This window comes from Salmo salar, chromosome ssa12, assembly GCF_905237065.1.
Source record: "Salmo salar chromosome ssa12, Ssal_v3.1, whole genome shotgun sequence".
NCBI classification, from domain to species: Eukaryota; Metazoa; Chordata; class Actinopteri; order Salmoniformes; family Salmonidae; genus Salmo; species Salmo salar.
In genome coordinates this window covers 74,571,929-74,591,884 of record NC_059453.1, presented here as the reverse complement: position 1 = coordinate 74,591,884, position 19,956 = coordinate 74,571,929, and the positions used below count along the sequence as shown (strand labels likewise).

At 45.4% G+C, this 19,956-nt stretch overlaps 1 protein-coding gene across 3 annotated transcripts in view; it reads right to left on the bottom strand.

Moving 5' to 3' along the window:
* LOC106565854 (protein tyrosine phosphatase receptor type G) overlaps positions 1-19,956 on the bottom strand; it is a 337,499-nt gene that overhangs the window by 42,298 nt on the left and 275,245 nt on the right. For all 3 annotated transcript variants that reach the window (XM_014133453.2, XM_014133451.2, XM_014133452.2), the window contains exons 7-12: positions 14,728-14,885; positions 8,829-9,021; positions 5,389-5,573; positions 1,488-1,596; positions 1,151-1,200; positions 12-795 (exon numbers count right to left, since the gene is read on the bottom strand). In XM_014133453.2, coding sequence (XP_013988928.1) covers positions 12-795; positions 1,151-1,200; positions 1,488-1,596; positions 5,389-5,573; positions 8,829-9,021; positions 14,728-14,885 — 1,479 coding nt within the window. The remainder of the gene's footprint in view (positions 1-11; positions 796-1,150; positions 1,201-1,487; positions 1,597-5,388; positions 5,574-8,828; positions 9,022-14,727; positions 14,886-19,956) is intronic.

Genomic DNA, 19,956 nt, shown 5'->3' with positions numbered 1-19,956 from the left:
CCTGTGCTCACCTGTGTGTATGGAGAACGGCCAGTGGCTTTTGTCCCTTCCTGTGCTGGGCCGGAGGGTGGGGGAGGAGCTGTCTGGGGCTGGGAACTCTGCCGTGTCATTCCCTGGCTCCAAGGTAGGGGGCACCACTGTGTCTGTCTCCACCGTACTCCGTGTGTGTGTCACCAGCTGGTCCTCCACAGCACTAGAGGGCGTAGTGCTGCTGGTGTTAGTTTCAGTCTCACTCTCCCCTCCTTCTCTTCCTTTCTCTTTGGCAGTCGAGGCTGGTGCGGCCGTGGGCGGCTCTTTCACTACCGTGCTGTTCGTCTGCTTCTCTACCTTGTCTGCCATCACTTTCTTCTCTTTCGTCTCCTTCTCTTTCTCCTCCTCGTCTTCCTCCTTATCCTCCTCTCCTTCTTTCTCTCCCTCCTCTCCCTGACCTTTGGCACCTTTCTCCCCGTCCTCGGAGCCCTCTCCATTGTCTTTGGCTGCGTCAGCGCTCTTGGAGGCCGCTGGTTCGCTGGTGGGCTGACGAGGGGTGGCAGCGGTGGGATTCTGGCTGGAGGATGGGGCTCTGGTTGGCCACACAGAGCTGGGGAAGGAGGAGATGACCCCACCACTGAACCCTAGCCCTGCCAGTAGGGTACTAGTCACCACGGACGCCACCGTCGCCTGGCTACCACTGGAGGAGGGGCTGATGCCTGTCGCCATTGACACAAAGGAGAAGGGGAGGCCGGAGGAGGTCCAGGTGGAGGAGCCGGAGCTGATGGGAGCCATGTCTGCCGAGGAGGCTGGGGAAACAGTGGGCTGGAAAGAGAAAGTAGGGAGAGGGAGAGGCGAAAAGAAAGTGAGTGGGTAGGAGAGGGAGGGAAAAGAGACAAGTGATTGAAAAATGTAATGACATAATAGCCTATGTTATCATAAATATGTGGAACTGTTTCATCAATTGAAAATAAAAAGCAATCAAGTACATCATCTGTTATCTGCACATTACTGACATAGGACATTTCATTTATATCTGTGGTCTGTAGTTAAAATGAATGTCTTTGGAGTTGATAGTATCGGAGTGACAGAGCATGCTCTCCAGCACAGTTTAATAATGAGACAGTGCTGCTCCCTGTTGGAGAGAGGTAGTACTACAGAGGGTTCACGCAGCACTCACCATCCCAGTCTTCACTATCCTCGTCCCTTCAAATATCCTGGTTGTGTTAGCTGAAAGGAGAACATAACATGAAACACTATTGATTCTAGCTTTGCAACAAATCGGCATAGGCATTTAGACAGACAGAGATATCGTGATGAGGAGGGGAAAGAGTAGAGGCAACTCTGGATCACTAAACAAGACAATAAGGGAACAAAACAAGAGACAAAGAGATTTGAGATAAATATAGACTGTGATGAAATGTGAGGGAAATACTTACAGATTATTTTTTACAAAAGTGAAAAGGAAAAATGAAGGACAGAGGATGATGAGGAGGATGATAATGAGGAAGAGTCACCTCTGAAGAGCATGCTCTGGCTGAAGTCACTGCGCATGTCATTCATACACACAGCCTGCACCCGGAACAGATACAGCACATCAGGAGACACCGGAGTGATGACAGCTTCCTGTAACACACAAACACCCCCCCCGCGCAGCCATCGCAAGGCAGGGTGGCCCACAAGCTTTGAGATATAATATGAACGTGCCATTAAATGAACAATTATCTCATGTAGTTTCTTGCAGTAGCGCTCTATAACTTTAAAGAATATTTATCTCAAAACTGTGATTCTTAAAAGACCTGTTCGGAGATTTGGTCAACTCCATCAGATTTGTCTAAAATCCTAAATTAATCAGGAATATGCAGAGTCAGCTATACCATAAGGACCCCTTATTCATGTCCTCAATACATGTAGTGCAACAAGACCACTCATGGTCTGTAAAATTCTCTACTTTTGATAGATTTAAACAAACAATATTGGAATCACCATGGTCACAAACTGTCAACTCCATCTGCTTCATAGAATATGAAATTTTGTTAAAATGTTACATTTAATTAGGTTTAGAGTCATAAAGCAACTGAGAAAAAACACAGTTGCTACTGCGTATACCACTTGAATGTTTAAGAAAACTGCACTCCATCAGATTTTCTCTTACATCAACTCCGTCAGAGTTCTATAAGATCTGATAGAATGGTTATTTTAAATGGGGATTCAAATGAATCATTTTCCATATTTTACCAATTATTTTTGGAGGCAAATATATGTCTGTTTGAGTATCTGTTGTCAACTCTGTCATTTTTTTTGTGTCAATATTCCCCAAAAAGTTTTTATCACTGTTCTGCAACATGCTTAAACAATTGAAGTATTTACTGTGCTAGACCTAAGAGAATGTTTGCTTTATAAATGTTGTTTTATGTTCTAAATCTAGAAAACATGGCAAAATGCTAACGAAATTAGCCCTGGAGCTATAAAACAAAATTATATATTTTAATAATATAATGTTAGAATTAAACAAGCAAGGCCTTTAACCACATAAAAATGTTTTTATAGTGTTTGATGGAGTTGAAATAAATCCAGTTAATTGCATTTTTTAAAATAAATAAATTAGGAGTCTGTTCCTTTACCATGCTACGGTGAAGCATGGTGGTGGCAGCATCATAATGTGGGGATGTTTTTCAGCGGCAGGGACTGGGAGACTAGTCAGGATCGAGGCAAAGATGAACGGAACAAAGTACAGAGAGATCCTTGATGAAAACCTGCTCCAGAGTGCTCAGGAACTCAGACTGGGGCGAAGGTTCACCTTCCAACAGGACAACGACCCTAAGCACACAGCCAAGACAACACAGGAGTGGCTTCGGTACAAGTCTCTGAATGTCCTTGAGTGGCCCAGTTAGAGCCCGTACTTGAACCCGATCGAACATCTCTGGAGAGACCTGAAAATAGCTGTGCAGCAACGCTCCCCATACAACCTGACAGAGCTTGAGAGGATCTGCAGGGAGGAATAAGAGAAACTCCCAAATACAGGTGTGCCAAGCTTGTAGCGTCATACCCAAGAAGAATCAAGGCTGTAAATCCTGCCAAAGGTGCTTCAACAAAGTCCTGAGTAAAGGGTCTGAATTCTTATGTAAATGTAATATTTCAGTTTTGTATTTTTTATAAATTAGCAAAAAATTCAAAAAACCTGTTTTTGCTTTGTAATTATAGGGTATTGTGTGTAGATAAGGAAAAAACGATTTCCTAAATTTTAGAATAAAGTCGTAACAAAATGTGGAAAACGTAAAGGAGTCTGAATACTTTCTGAATGCACTGTATTTAAAATGTTGCTAATATTAAGACAAATATTAGCGGAAAAAAAGTTGAGATTGTCCCTGAGCTCTAAAATAGCAAAATGTATCAAATTGCATGAGATTAGCAACAAGAAAAATTCTCTGCCCCATGGCAAAATAAAAAAATGATTGGGTTGGGGGTGGACCTTTGCTCAATTCGTGTGAGGGGGAGGGGGCGCCGCGAAACTGCGCTATGCCACTGGTGCACACACGCATTCAAATATAAATTCTGTCGGGGCAGGGGTGCATGGCTCCTGCTGCACACTGAGTGATTGATCCAGCAGAACAAAAGGAGGATGTGTTTGGCACAGCGAATGTCCGTGCTCACACACACAGAGAGACCATCCATGCTCACACACACATAGTGATTGTCCGTGCTCACACACACAGCGTTATTATCCATGCTCACACACGCATAGCGAACGGCCGTGCTCACACACACAGGAGGAGGAATCGTCTACAGAACACTTCCCATAAACCCATCCAGCTAGCAGACACACAATTGTCTGCTATAGAGATGGAGTGTATGTACACCTACTGTACACTTAGATTGGGTGGCGAGAGCACACAGTAATAAACATGCACACACACACACATACTTTGATGAGTTCTGGGTACCTTCCTGGATAGGTCACACACCTTAGTCTAGAATCCTACACAACACAGCCTGCCCCTTGACTCCAACACAGCACAGAGGGCAGTGGTCAAAGAATGAAGGTTAGAGCAGGATGGGAGAAATAAATGTTCCCTCTGCCTCCCTCTCCTTTCCTGCTTTCTCTAGACAACAAACAATGGGTTTACCACAGTTTTGAGTGGTACGATTGTAGAAAAACTGTAACAACAATGTATAAACTATTTTTAATTAGGATGCAATGTAAATTACCCTGGGCTGAAAATGGGCGGTAGAGACAGGCCTGAGTTAGCCAACACCTCACCTCTCTCTCCCTTCCTATTTTCTCTTTATGGTGGACGCGTTCCAGATAACACGCATTAATTATCCCCACGGCGGGGAGATGGAGGTCCAATCCACCGCTAAATGCATGAGGAATGGCTATTATCATAAGTCACATTCTCCGGTGTCCGATCGCCAGGGAGGGCTCGCCGCACAACTACATTTTACATTAAGTAAATGCGTTTGTTCTCCCCTCACCACCACCATCTCCTCCATGATTTATGCAAGTTCCGCACAGTTTAATTCAGTTAAGGATGTGTCTGTCCTGTTCTCGGCGGTTATTACAAGTGGAGAGGGCTGTAAAGACCAACGGCAGGCAGGGCTGGAGTGGTTTAGTGGGCCTTTCCATGGATTCTGACGACAGGTTTCATAAAGCCTGGATGTGCCATGCGCTCCCTAATGTGACCCGCATAGTGGAGGTGCCCAGGGAGAAGACAGAGAATTAAAATGGAAATGACAATCTGAAAGAAAAGGAGGAGAGATGGAGGGGGAGAGGGAGAGAACAAGAGAGAGAATGAGTGGGAGGGGAATGATGGAGAAAGAGAAAGAAAGCGACAGAGAGAAAGGGAGAGAGAGAGAGAATGAAACGGAAATAGATGGAGCTTGAGAGAAATAATAAAAAGAGCGAGAGAACAGGAAGGAGTGATGAGAGGAGGAAGAATGGCTGAGACGAGAGCGGCTGTGGTACATGAGATGATATTCCGTTAATAACGGGCAGCCCTCAAAGAAAAGAACCGCCAAGTCTCTCCTCTGTTCTCTCCTCTGTTCTCTCTTCCGCTGTCCCTTGTTCTCCCTCCCTCTATCAGCAGGCAGGAATCCCTCCCTCCTGCTCCTCCTCATTAAATCCCAGCCCCCATTGGAACACAATGGCAGGATATTAAAAGAGCTGTGGGTGTTTAAAATGCCAGTGCTGCTGCTCGGGGGGTGGCTCTGCGCCTTACATTGATGTTTCACAGTGCTATTTTCAAGGTCAAACTACCAACAGTGTCACTACAGTAAGTCTCCACATGCCGTCTAATATGCAGCCAATTTACCATAATTTGTCAGTCGATCTCATCAGTTTCTGTACTGTCACTGTGTGTGGTAAAGTTGTGTGCTTGTGTATGTGCCTGTGTGCGGGTGTGGTGTCGAGTAACTGACCAGTTTGTGTTGGCTGTCGGTGACGTGCGTTTCCTCGTAGGACTCGTCGTGTTTAGTCCAGCTGTAGGAGATGAGGAAGGAGATGATTGGCGGGTGGTAGGTGAACTCTGGCCGGGTCCATCGTACCACCAGGGCCGTGTGGTTCAGATGCTGCACCTTCATGTTGATGGGAGCACTGCTGCACACTGAGAGAGAGAGGGAGGGAGAGAGAGGTGAGGGATGGAGTAGGGGAGAGAAATGAGATGGGAAAAAGGAGACTGTGGTCCCACAACGATCTGTAATCTAAGACAAAGGAGGAAAGGAGAACCCACCACACACACACACACAATGGACACCCAGATGTATGTACTGTATATTCTCCACACACACATATGGTACATGTAGACACTTAGCCGAGGGTGATGAGGGGAGAGACGTGCTGAGGAGAGAGAGATTTGTGTGTTAACAGTGCTTTGAGGCAGTTGTGTCATGGAGTCATGGAGTCGTTCCACCAGACGGTAGCATCGGTCTGAGGGCTAACACAACACAGGCGCTCATATATACCATCCTCCAGGGCTTCCATCTTGGTTTCATATCTCCCTATTCCCTATGCCTCCATACAACATGTAGTGGATTTGCTCAGCAGTGGTGTTGTTTCCTCATGTGGCCACTAGATGTCTCTGTTTGACCAGTATGAGCAGAGTACCCCAGTCCTCAGCTCTGCATGGCGTTAACATGGCGTCACAGGCAGCTCCATGGCTCTGTAGTCTCCACAGCAGAGGGGTTCATCACTGGACATGTCAGCAAGCTGAAGACATCACTTCAATAATTAATTAATTTTATTCAAAGGGAAATTTTACGGAGATCTGCTCTATTTCTCCCATAATCCCATCACCTTAACAGATGTAATCCTCACCTAGTAAAGACAGATGGATGGGACTGAGGAACCAAATGCTGCCTACATTTTAATCATCAGCATCAATATTACAAATACCCCGAGGATGAATATAACACATGATCTAAACAAACAGCATTGATATGTGTGAGTACACTATATTTGTGGAATGATAAAGTACGCATAACAATAGCTTATTATGTGTGACTAAATTCATTAGTCGTAAATAGCAGCAATGCGGTTATCAATGAATATCCCGATGAATAGTCCCATGTAGTTTGGCATTACTAAAGTGATTAGTCACTCCCTTCTCCCCCTGTACTGCTGCCTGGCTGGCTGGGCCAATGGAACCTGTTTGACCTCCATACACACATGGTGTCCCCTAGATAACACCCAGCTGTGGTGGGTCAGCCTGCACTGTCACTCTCTCTGCGCGCATCCACGTGTATGTGTGAGTGTGAGAGTGAAAGAGTGTGTGAGAGCGAGAGAGAGAGAAAGAAAGAAAGAAAGAAAGAGAAGTGAATGTGAGGTAGTAGGTAAGGGGTGTCTCTGTGATGAAAGGCATAAGAGGATATATCCATCACCCCTCTCAGGCCCCAAAGCCCCTCAGGACTCTATGATAGATGGGAGCGTTAGCACAAAAGAGTACACACACACACACACACACACACACACACACACACACACACACACACACACACACACACACACACACACACACACACACACACACACACACACACACACACACACACACACACACAGGGGACAGGTAGCGAAGGCAAAGGATATCATTCTTTCGTTCTGGCCACCAAAAAAAGAGGGGAGGTCTCTTAAGAGATGTGAAAGGCAGTTTAAAGGAGGAAGGTGATCTGTGGACCATGCTGGTAGATGAATGGCCAATAGAAAGGCGTGAGAGAGCCAGCTACCTGGTGACTTACTGGAACCTCATAGAGTTTCAGGAGGTTACTCACACAACCGTAGGTTAATAACTGTGTAATAACTATGCAGTAGTCTACAGTGGACAGTCTGTGCCCTGTGGGACATAATACCTGACTTAACCCCATGGTCAGAAACCCTACTCAGTGTGTAGTGATGATGAACACACCTGCGTATGTGTTACACCAGGACTTGGCATCCCCTTCCTTGTCGTCTCTTCAAATCCTAACTAGGGAAATGGATCCAACCCTAGACCCTCCATCCCCTTCTAAGCCCACTCCAAACCCTTGTGTTTTTGGGACTGATCAGTTCTGGGTTAACTCACCCCAGCTAAAGACACGGGTGCTCATTTAATTCTTTAGGTTTCAATTCCTTGCCTCTATTCTTGGAAGGAATGACAGCCATCACACACTCTCCCTCACAATTATCATCCACCCCTCCCTCCATTCCATCACTGTGCCGCCAATCAATTCTCCACGCCCATAAATTAAAAAAATAACTAGTTTGATGGATGATAAAGAACATCTGCTAAACAATAGTTATTTCAGAGCACTTAAATGAATTGTAATTGTGATTATTACTGAGAGATTGGGCTCTCCTGGAGCTAGTACTGCTTCCTGATTTCCCTTTGTTTCATTAGCAGCCTTCCTACAGGCCAGCAGGCTGTGTCCAGGTGACAGGATAGAATATCTCTTTGACCAGAGGCTTACAAGTAGCCAGTCCTTCACTGCATTGCATACCTTTCTGCTTTGTGTTTCAAGGGTAGAGGGGACAGTGTTCGACACATTGAAGTGCACACAGGCACGCACACACACACACACACAGACACAGATACACACGCACCCACACACAGAAAGTCATTGTGTGTAATGCAGCAGGCTGTGTAGTGGAGTGAATAGGTGGCATATGGCCCATCGTTACGCTGTTTGTCTTCACTCTTTTCCCTCCTCTCCTCTCTCCTCTCCTGTTCTGTTCATTTCTCCCCTCAGTCTGACAGATACACCCCCAGCAAATGTGCACAACTGCAGCTTTCAAGGACAACTCATATTGCCTGTGTGCATTACAGTGATCTGTGTGGGTCCATGTACAATGTGTGTGTGTGCGCGTCTTCATTTTCTATATTGACATTAAATTCTGAGGTTGGGGACAGAAAAGCAGCCTGGTTGGTGTGGTCATGCAGCTCAGACAGATGCTAGCTGACTGTGTGAGAGGGTCGCGGGAGACTTCAGGCAAGTAGCCACCTACACTCCCTGCCATGTTATAAGACATGATGTACTAGAACCAGTAACGAGCCAGTAAAAGACTGGCCACTGGTGGGCCTCCCAGTACTGTATGGTAGGGGAGTAACACTCCTCATTTGTCCTAAACCACCAGAGAATATTCCAAAACGGCAGAGTCAGGATATGTTGGATTGTACCTTAGGGATTCTGAGGCATCCGCATTTTGGCATGACCAAGAGTTCACTGGAGAGCAACAATGTGCAGTGCTCCAATCCGTGAATTGAATTTGACTCTGAAAACAAAAACAATTATGTTTCTCTCCTCAGTGTTACTTAGAATAAAATTAACTTGAATTGGACTGTAACAAGGATGCGCAGTATCCAATGGTGTGTGAGGTCCCGCCCTACCTTTGGATGCCTCGGTTCCATACGGGTTTCCCAGGCTGTCCGTCAGGTCAGGTAGCCAGGCGTCTCTGACTGCGGACTTGAAGACGTCACGATTATCGAGGCTCTGGATTGGCCGGAAGTTACTCCTCAGGTACTCCACAGACTTCACATGGTCCTGCTGCTCTGTGGTGAAGATGGAGTAGAACGCCTCCAGCTAAAAGAGAGAGCGAGAGAGAGAGAGAGAGAGAGAGAGAGAGAGAGAGAGAGAGAGAGAGAGAGAGAGAGAGAGAGAGAGGTAGAGAGAGTGAGAGGGAGGACGAAGGAAAACACACACATTAGGGAGGAGAGAAATGACCATACTACATTTTGAGGATATTAAAACCTCTGACATCATTTGAACTGTTAATTTAATTATGGCATCTTTCTAGCAGCTCCTTTTATCCTTTGCCCATACATGTATAATGATGTGATCTTGTTCCTAGCTGTAAGGCTGTGGGGCTGTGGGGCTGAGAGGCATGCAGGGCCAAGCTAGCCCAGCCTAATCAGGGGAATAGTCTTTGTGAGGCTAACATAAAAACATGACCAGCTGTCCCCCTCCTCTCTTCAACCCAGAATAACCACTCTTTCTGACCAGGTGCTAGAACCCAGGGAATAATCAGAATAATCTGTTGAACGGTTTAATAGCTGTCGTTTCAGATGATGAAAGTAATGTCTGGGAGTATCTGTCCTTCAACATCATGATGGCATGCTAACGGCTAAAGAAACAATGTGAGCTGAGACTGCACATGTAAAAAAAAAACTGTTGATTTAGAGTGAAAACGGGTGGAGAAAGAGAGAGAAAAAAGAAAGATATATAGATAGATGGCTAGATGCACGGAGGAAAGGTCTCATTTCCTTAGTGAGTGTGTGAGAGGTTGTGGGTTAAACAAGCGGTCGATATGGTTACAGATTGAGGGTTGGAATCATAGAGATCCTATCAATTAAAGAATTTTAATTCCTAACTCTATGGTTGGAACACTTCCCTGTCTGCTCTGCTCTCTATCTGTTTACTAAGCAGACTGAGACTAGAGGCCTGGGGAATACTCAGCTCAATGACTGCCCTCACAGTGGCTGTGGAGGGTAAGAGTCTGTGTGTGTGTGGTGTGGTGTGGTGTGATGTGATGTGGTGTGTGTGTGTGTGTGTGTGTGTGTGTGTGTGTGTGTGTGCACCACAAATCTCTTTCATCTGACACTATAGAAATGGTGTGTTCCAGCAGAATGGAACATATCGTACCTTCTATTCTTTGGCAGGACACCTGTAATCTAAAGTCGGCCATGTCCTTTAATCTACAGGCTGCATTAGCCATCATGGCTGATCTGTTGAATATGGTAGCCTCCAGCCCTGGCATAGACCAGCTCACGCCAGGTCGTGTCAAAGCAATACGCTGCTCTCCACCAAATCTCTTTATCAGACTACAATCTGCTAATCCCTAATATGGCAACACCCCCTTAAAAAACAGGTTATTGGGATTTGAATCACTTCCTGATCTGCCAAACGGATTTCTTTGTGTGGAAAGCCCAGTGCGATTGGAGACTAATCCTTCCAGGGGTGACATCGCACACACTCACGCAAGAATGCCATCACACACACTTCTGTGAGTGGTGAGAAAGGCCTCTGTGATGGGGAGAGCAGGGGTTAAGTGGCCTGGCATGGCAACAGCCGTTACAGCCTGGTGTGGGATGTCCCCCACACACACACACACACACACACACACACACACACACACACACACACACACACACACACACACACAAGATCCAGATGCTACAAATGGAAGCATTTTAGGCGGCGCTGTCGCTGTGGAATAGCTGAGCATCGATCTGCTGTAAAAGCCACCCCTAAGCTACGTCTGTCACTCCCAATGACCTACTTCCACCACTGATCAAGAACAAAAGACAAAGACTGAAGGAGGGATAGAGAGAGGGAGGTAGGGAGAGAGAGAGAGAGATAAAGACAGACAGACAGACAGGAGAGAGGGAGTGCACTGTCTCTTCTTTCCACGTTCTTTCATCTTGGCCAATTATGTTTTTTTTTTAAACCACAGGACAGAAAAAGTGGTATAGACTTCAAAGCCAAGTTAAAAATGTTAAAAAAGACTGACTAATGGTCAGGGGTAAACATCCGGAGGATAGAAGATAGGAACAATAATGTTAAGGGATCCCACTGAAGGGAAGGAAGGATGTGCTGCCTTGATGGATAGAGCATCTGCTGAAGTCACTTCCCCTTTAAGTCCCCGTCCTGCTCATTGCATGACTCAAACATCCCCCTGGTTTTGTGTCGATGAAATAAAATCAATCAAATAAAATGTTATTTGTCACATGCGCCGAATACAACAGGTGTAGTAGACCTTAGCGTGAAATGCTTACTTACAAGCCCTTAACCAACAATGCAGTTCAATAAATAGAGCTAAGAAAATATTTACAAAATAAACTAAAAAAAAAAAAAACATTCTAAAAGTAACACAAGAAATGGACATTACAATAACGAGGCTATATACAGGGGGTACCAGTACCGAGTCAATGTGCGGGGGTACAGGTCAGTCGAGGCAATTTGTAAAGTGACTATTGATGGGTTCTGACTTATAAACGGGAAAATATTAAATATTCTTATTCATGTCACTGAGGGAGAGAGGGGAATGGAGAACGTTTACATTCTGTCAGGATATGTTATTGTTAGCCATCAGAGATCCTATGGGAGGAGAAGAGACACAGTGTGGTACAAGTCAACAGGACAGCCGTGAGTTGGGGAGGAGTGGGGAGTTTGGGCCGAGGTCAGGTTAGATTAAGTGCGGAAGAACATATATCACTAATCTGGATAGCAAACAGAGGTGTATTTGCTGTTCAGATGTGTAAGGAGGGGCTCAGCATAGGAGAAAGGGTTAAATACCAGTGCTTGTGTGAATATGTTTTTTGTCTTATGCAGCTGTATCACCCAGTGGGTGAATAAACTCGGTTTATCTGTGAGTCTTTTACTCTGTTTAGTTAGAACCTAACACTATGCATAGATAATAGACAGTGAGTAGCAGCAGTGTAGAAACAAAGGGGTGGGTGGGGGGGGGTGTCAATGTAAATAGTCTGGGTGGCCACTTGATTAATTGTTCAGCAGTCTTATGGCTTGGGGGTAGAAGCTGTTAACGAGCCTTTTGGTCCTAGACTTGCCACTCCGGTACCACTTGCCGTGTGGTAGAAGAGAGAACATGACTTGGGTGACTGGAGTCTTTGACAATTTTTGGGGCCCACCACCTAGTATATAGGTCCTGGATGTCAGGAAGCTTGGCTCCAGTGATGTACTTGGCCGTATGCACTACCCACTGTTGCACGGTCAGATGGCGAGCAGTTGCCATACCAGGCGGTGATGCAACCGGTCAGGATGTCCACGAAGGTGCAGCTGTAGACATTTTTGAGCATCTGAGGACACATGCCAAATCTTTTCAGTCTCCTGAGGGGGAAAAGGTTTTGTCGTACCCTCTTCACAACTGTCTTGGTGTGTTTGGACCATGATAGGTCGTTGGTAATGTAGACACCAAGGAACTTGAAACTCTCGACCTGCTCCACTTCAGCCCCGTCGATGTTAATGGGGGCCTGTTCGGCCCTCCTTTTCATATAGTCCACAATCAGCTCCTTTGTCTAGCTCACATTGAGGTAGAGGTTGTTGTCTTGGCAACACACTGCCAGGTCTCTGTCCTCCTCCCTATAGGCTGTCTCATCGTTGTCTGTCGTCAACAAACTTAATGATGGTTTTGGAGTCGTGCCTGGCCACACAGTCGTGGGTGAACACGGAGTACAGGAGGGGACTAAACACCCCTGAGGAGCCCCAGTGTTGAGGATCAGCGTGGCAGATGTGTTGTTGCCTACCCTTACCACCTGGGGGCAGTCCGTCAGGACGTCCAGGAACCAGTTGCAGAGGGAGGTGTTTAGTCCCAGGGTCCTTAGCTTAGTGATGAGCTTTGAGGGCACTATGGTGTTGAACACTGAGCTGTAGTCAATGAACAGCATTATCGCATAGGTGTTCCTTTTGTCCAGGTGGGAAAGGGCAGTGAGGAGTACGATTGAGATTGCATCATCTGTGGATCTGTTGGGGCAGTATGCGAATTAGAGTGGGTCTAGGGTTTCCGGCATGACGGTGTTGATGTGAGCCATGACCAGCCTTTCAAAGCACTTCATGGCTACAGATGTGAGTGCTACGGGGCGGTAATCATTTAGACAGGTTACCTTCGCTTTCTTGGGCACAGGGTAGCTAGCTAGCTCCCTGCCTCTCAGGAAAGTCCAAAAAATACTTCTTATACCAGGAAGGTCTGTAGAGTCGCAGTGAAATAACACTATTGTATATTTCATATACATCCCAGAGTATTATTCATTGTTGACTGGATCTCAGGCCAAATCAAATCATCCAAAAGGTCAGGCTCAGAGTTCCTCCATGCTGCTTTTCATCTTCTCTACTCTGCCTCTCCGCTCTCTTATAATTCAGAGGATGACAACAGACAAATCCTGTCTATTACCCTGCTATGGGACACCTGCTGTCTTCTGAGGAAGCAACATTCACCGTGAGCTCCCATAAACACCCTATTGTAAAGGGGCAATCTGCAGTTGTCCACCTATCTTTGGACTTTAATTAATGATATGTGCCCATTGATTCTTGAAGAATATAACTTATAAATGCCTCATGAGCTTAGTTCAACAGTCGTACCTCATCAGAACCCAAAATATAAAGCTTGTTTTACTCCAATGTTTGTTTACATTTACTTTGTTTACTAACACTCTATAGCCTCAAAACATTGTTAGAACTATAATGTTTCATATCATGTATGTCCTTGCATCCAAAGCTCTGTCCATGAATTTGAGAGTGGTTAGATTCTCTAGCTCCATCCCTCAACTTTTTACCAAAACAGTGGTGGGGATAACAGTTTGTTATTGTTTCAACTGCAGATGGCCATTTAGAGTTTTATGTGTATGTGATAGTCTTATTGCTAGTCGTACTGTGCATGCAGCTGCTATGACTGCTCACCTTTCTGCTAGCATTTGGGGGTACAAAGACCTATGTACCAGTGTGCCATTTTGCATTCAGCACTAGGACTATGCTCTTGCCTATGGGTGGTTAATCTTCAGCTGAGCTCTATGTAGCAGCCAGTATGTTATCTAGCCAGACAGTATGTAAGGGGAATATGAAGCAGGCTAACGGTAAGCTAGTGGTATTCAAGTGGTATAAAGCTGTATCTAGGAGTGACCTATCTTTCTGTGGGCCCAGAGCCAGGCAGCTCCTCTCTTCCACAGCTCCAGAGCTGTCTGGGCCTTGACTAAGCTCTGGCAGATAAACATGTTTAATGCAGACCCACAGAGCACGGTGACAGGGGGCAACGCTCGGCCACCCCTCAACACCACAGCTCTATCTCTCTCCGTCCCTCTCCACCTCTCCCTCTCCCTCTCTGTCCCCTTATATAAAGCCAATACTTCTTCCACGTTTGGCGTCCTCCAGTCGCACTCTTAAGCAAACTCATTTGGCCTCATTAGAATATAAGTCTGCCAAATGTTCCCTGGACTGTTGGGGAGGAGAGATGGGGAGAGGAGTGGAGAGAAGGGTCATGTGAGGACAGACACTGCACCATCACATTACTGACAATGTCTGTACCAACCCAATCACAAATACAGACATCACACATTAGGTATGTGAGCAAATTACAGTTCCTGGAAGGAGGAGACCATTAGTCAAGAAAGACATCAGTGTTTGTGTGTGTGTGTGTGTGTGTGTGTGTGTGTGTGTGTGTGTGTGTGTGTGTGTGTGTGTGTGTGTGTGTGTGTGTGTGTGTGTGTGTGGTGCGTGTGCGTGCGTGCGTGCGTGCGCGTGTGTGTGTGCGTGGCGCATTTGAGAGAGACAGTGACTCACCTGTTTGTAGGAGAGGAACACAGGTCTGTTGAAGACGATCCACTCTACCACCTTGCTGCAGGGTGGGGTGGTGAGAGAGCCTGTGTAGCGATAGTAACTCCCCAATGATGACGGCAACAGATCTCTCAGAACAAAGGGCTCCAGGAAGGTTTCTTTCTCTGGGGGAGAACAAGCACAGGGACACAAGGAATCAGTATCAACCATTCAGTCACAGCCAAATACACTCTACACATGTAGCACACTGAGTGTCCATACTGCAATGCTGGAGAATGAGAAAATGTATTTACTGATGTAAACAGTGTCATGGGGAAGATGTGTTCGCTTTGTCACTGAATCATTGAGTACAGTACGGCCCTCTAGTGCTGATGCAAGTAGTCAACCATTTTGCCAACTAATCAATACCATTGATCTCCTCTAAGAATTATTCAACCAGCCCTGAGTCAGAGCTCACGTGTGTAACCACTGGATCTGTCCCCAGTGTCCCAGGCTCCATCAGAACTCAAAGTGTATTTTGGAATGGACCACTCAAGCTTTACACAAATATCTGGTGAATCCAACAGATGGTAAAACCAACCCAATTCCCTCCAAAATCCTGTTGTGATGGCAACGTTTATCAGTCAAAGACAACAATGGCAGCCCAACACACACCCAGGGTAAAGATAAATGTAGCTGGGGCAAACCTCTTGTGCCATAAGAATGAGGCGTTCCCTCCCAAATAGAGATAACAGTATAAATAACCTAAAAGATGGGGTGAAGAAACAAAACAGAATGGCTATATGAATCCTCCTGCCCCACATTTTTAATACATAACTAAACTTGGAATCCTATTGAGCAGGGATGAAAAAGAGGCTTAGCGTGCTAGCAATGCATCGCGGAGCCGCATCAGATTGGAAGTGAATGGGAGAGCTGGGGGATTAAAGCCAATGCTGCAGAATAGAGGACAGAGGCAGGCACAGTGGCAGGGAAGAGGCTATACTGTTACCACCACAGCTGTACCACTAGCTAGGCTCACATACACTACTGTAGTCTACTGTACTGTAAGCTATTTCAGCCATTAGAAATTAATTGCCAATCAGGGCTGGAGAGTGCCGAGTCAGTGGAGACTTCAAAGCCACCGTGAGATGCTGAATTAATGGACTTGTAATTTGTGTCATTGAGGAGCGGGGTGTTCATTTCAGTACTGTCACAGGAGACCACTGAGAGGGAACGGTTCACTGGGTAAACAATGATGCTGACACTGGGCTAACACTGGGCCATGTACATATACATACATTGCATGCAAAAGAATACAATGACATACATGTACAGGGTTAGGGCAGTACAGTATGTCACCGAATCAGCACCCTCTCTATACCTCCTTCCTATGCTGTATCCAGCCTTGAGTCACTGCTGTATCATACAGCTAGGTCGTATAAATTAGTAGATCAACTTGAATCACTCCTAAGTCTCCATATATGCCCCAGTACCTTTTCACAGTTCAAATCACCATGTCTTTAGACAGAAAAAAGACTGTGGCTCACTGCATTTTAACAATGTAGCCTTTGCATGCGTAAATGGGCAACCACTGTACTGAATGTACCTTACACAGTCTCCTGCACTCATCTAGTGCTTTTTCAAATAGGAAATGAAGGAAGAAAGGATTTTCCTGGTTCTATTAAAGATGAAAGCCAGACGACGAGGTCATTTCATCTACATATATGTGTTGACTGACCCCAGCTTAAATCCACTCGCAACATCTGCCTCTTGCGCAAGAGAGCTACACACACACACATGCACAGACACACGCAAACATGCACACACACGCACGCACACACGCATGCACAGATACTCAGAACTGTGGCTCTCAGCACTTGGCATCTTCTTATATGTGTCCCGATTCGTCTCTTTGCGCTTAGATTGTGTCCCTGCCCTTGCTGTATAATTAAATATTAAGACTAAGTAACATAGGAACCTAATGGATGATTACTTGAGCAGACAGCTTTCCTGTCGCACAGGCCCGTGTGCTTAAAATACCAGCAGAATGAACTCTGTCGCAGCGATGCTAATGTTGCAATTAAAATGCTTTCCTTTGAGCCACAGGGAACACACAGAGCCATCGAAAACAAAGGATTGTTTCACAATGTTCTCACAGCAAATACTCCTCTGACACTTCTTCTTTTCTTCAAACTATTGTCTAATTGTTTAGAACGTAGCGTGTTTTGCTATGTGTGTGCTGGAAGTTTGATTGTGAGTTTGTTAGTATGCATGTGTGTATGATAATGCTTAATTCAAATCCATACATCTTGAGATCCTCCTCCCTCCCTCCTTCCCTCCCTGTCCCCTCCTCGTGTGGAGCCAACAGAGCTGAAAATACATCTCTGCCATTCACAACAGCGGGAGACAGGCCCGTCAGCGGGGGAGGGAAGGGGGAGACTGGGGAGGCGGGGGACCCCACGGTCATATCTGTCTCTGATAAAGACCCCCCGTACCGCTGCATGGCCCTGGGCAAGCCACAGCCTGCCTCACCCTCCCTGCCTCTTCTCTCCCTCCCTCTCCTCTCCAGTCACATTCCCTCCTTCCTCCTTTCCTCTCCCAACACACTCCCTCCTTTCACCTTCTCTCCAGTAATTCTCCCTCACTCCTCTCCTAAACTGCCTCCTTTCCTCTCTCACATTTCCTTCCTCCTCCTTTCCTCTCCCACATTCCCTTCCTCCTCCACCGCCCTCAGTAACAACACATGGTTACACTAAAAGTAACGTGATGATGAGGATTGTATCATCATCAAAATCATCATGCAATATAGTTCCGATTTGTCTTTACAATATAGATATAGTTATGTCTGTAAGCTACAGCTGTTAATGTATCAGTATGTCAAAGTTACCCAGCCCTGCTACATCAGTGAGAGCTCAGTGAATCAAAGGCTAGAGCAGTCTTTATCTTAGCTTGTCGAGTGCCTTAAGCCTTCACCCTAATAACAATCTTAGTCCTGTCAGATTTAGCAGCTTTATCTGACATCAAACATTCACCCAACTATAATCACTACACCAGGGACACACCCATATCCCTCTGGTCTCATACACACAAGGCTTTAATTGTCTCTTGCAGATCTGCAAAAAAAGTGTAGTCAGAACCAAGGTTAATATTCCTAATTTGGAATTTTAAAGTTAATATTGGCATAACTATTTGGCAATTCAATTAAAAAAACTGGCATTGATGAAGCAAAGGTCAACCAGAAACATGGTAACCAAGGTACAACACAATAACCCACTCAAGAAGCCAGCATGTATAGAAGAATAAACTCTACAGCAGGGGTGTCAAACTTATTCCATGGAGGGCCAAGTGTCTGCTGGTTTTTGGTTAATCCTTCCAATTAATACCTACACAACTAGGTGAGGGGAGTTCTTTACTAAACAGTGACCTTCATTCCTCAATCAAGTGCAAGGGAGGTGCGAAAACCAGCAGGCACTTGGACCTCTATGGAATGCGTTTGACACGTGTGCTCTACAGGGTGATTTCTCATGAGAGCCCAGCAGCTTGCTATGCTTGTTTGAGGGCATTTGTTAAGACTAGGCCTGGGCAGCTCCAGTCCTCAGGGGCCTGATTGGTGTCACACTTTTTCCCCAGCCCCCGAAGACTGGAATTGCCCAGACCTGTGTTAAACAAAGGTTTCATGTAAAATGCAACAAGCCGTGAACTACAAAGACCGCCAGCCAGTGTGGTGGTGCGTGTCCGCCAGACAAGACCAGACCCAGCCAGATGAGAGTGGAAATTTAACCAGCTCTCTCTCTTTCAAGTCCCTAGAACACTGAAGGACAACTCCAGTCCTCGGTGGCCAGAGTGGTGTCACTGTTTCGGTTTCCACTAGATAGCACTGCCACAAAGTCAAAATGCTCAATATCATAAAAATGTATGAAAACAAAAATGTAATTTAAGGTTAGGCATAAGGTTAACAGTGTGATTAAGGTTAGGGTTAAGGTTAGGTTTAAAATCACATTTTAAGAAGATACATTTTTGAAATAGGCAGAGTTTATGACTTTGTGGCTCTGGTAACGGTCCACTTTTTCCCCATCCCAAGCAAACATAGCTGATTAAGCTAATTGCATTTTAAAGAAGATCATGATTAGTAGATTATTGGAGTCAGGTGTGTTAGCTGGGGCTAGGGAAAAAGTGTGACACCAACCAGGCCCCCGACGTACCCGGTTCCACGAGGGGCTAAAGGGGGTTTAGCCCCCTCAGTTGAAACTTCTGCCCCCTCAGTTTTAGTTTTATGTCGTACTTATATCACGCTATACCACAATAAACATAAAGTTCAAATGCAGAAACTCTGAGATCACTGATTGCTTTTGAAGTGACAGGTTGGTGTTTTGCAGGTACTATTTAATGAAGCTGCCAGTTAAGGACCTGTGAGCCGTCTGTTTCTCAAACTAGACACTCTAATGTACTTGTCCTCTTGCTAAGTTGTACACCGGGGCCTCCCACTCCTCTTTCTATTCTGGTTAGAGCCAGTTTGTGCTGTTCTGTGAAGGGAATAGTACGCAGCATTGTACGAGATCTTCAGTTTCTTGGCAATTTCTTGCATGGAATAGCTGTTATTTCTCAGAACAAGAATAGACTGACGAGTTTCAGAAGAAAGTTCTTTGTTTCTGGACATTTTGAGCCTGTAATCGAACGCACAAATGCTGATGCTCCAGATACTCAACTAGTCTAAAGGCGGCCAGTTGTATTGCTTTAATCAGAACAACAGTTTTCAGCTGTGCTAACATAATTGCAAAAGGGTTTTCTAATGATCAATTAGCCTTTTAAAATTATAAACTTGGATTAGTTAACACAACGTGCCATTGGAACACAGGAGTGATGGTTGCTGATAATTGGCCTCTGTACACCTATGTAGATATTCCATAAAAAATCTGCTGTTTCCAGCTACAATAGTCATTTACAACACTAACAATGTCTACACTGTATTTCTGATCAATTAGATGTTTTTTTAAATGGACAAAAAAAATGTGCTTTCACTCTCCAGATCCCATCACGTGAATTCTGATCACCTGTTCACACACCTGTATGTCATTATCACACACTATTTAGTTCAGTTCTTTGCTCCCTATCATTGTGAGGTATTGTTTGTTTTGTGACACACTTCTATTCGGAGATCTGTTTTCCCCATAATTTACTCCTCCCGTGTATGATAGTTGTTGCCTGCTTCACTAACGACACCTTTTGTCTATTCCCTGCCTGTTCTTTAGCCTATCG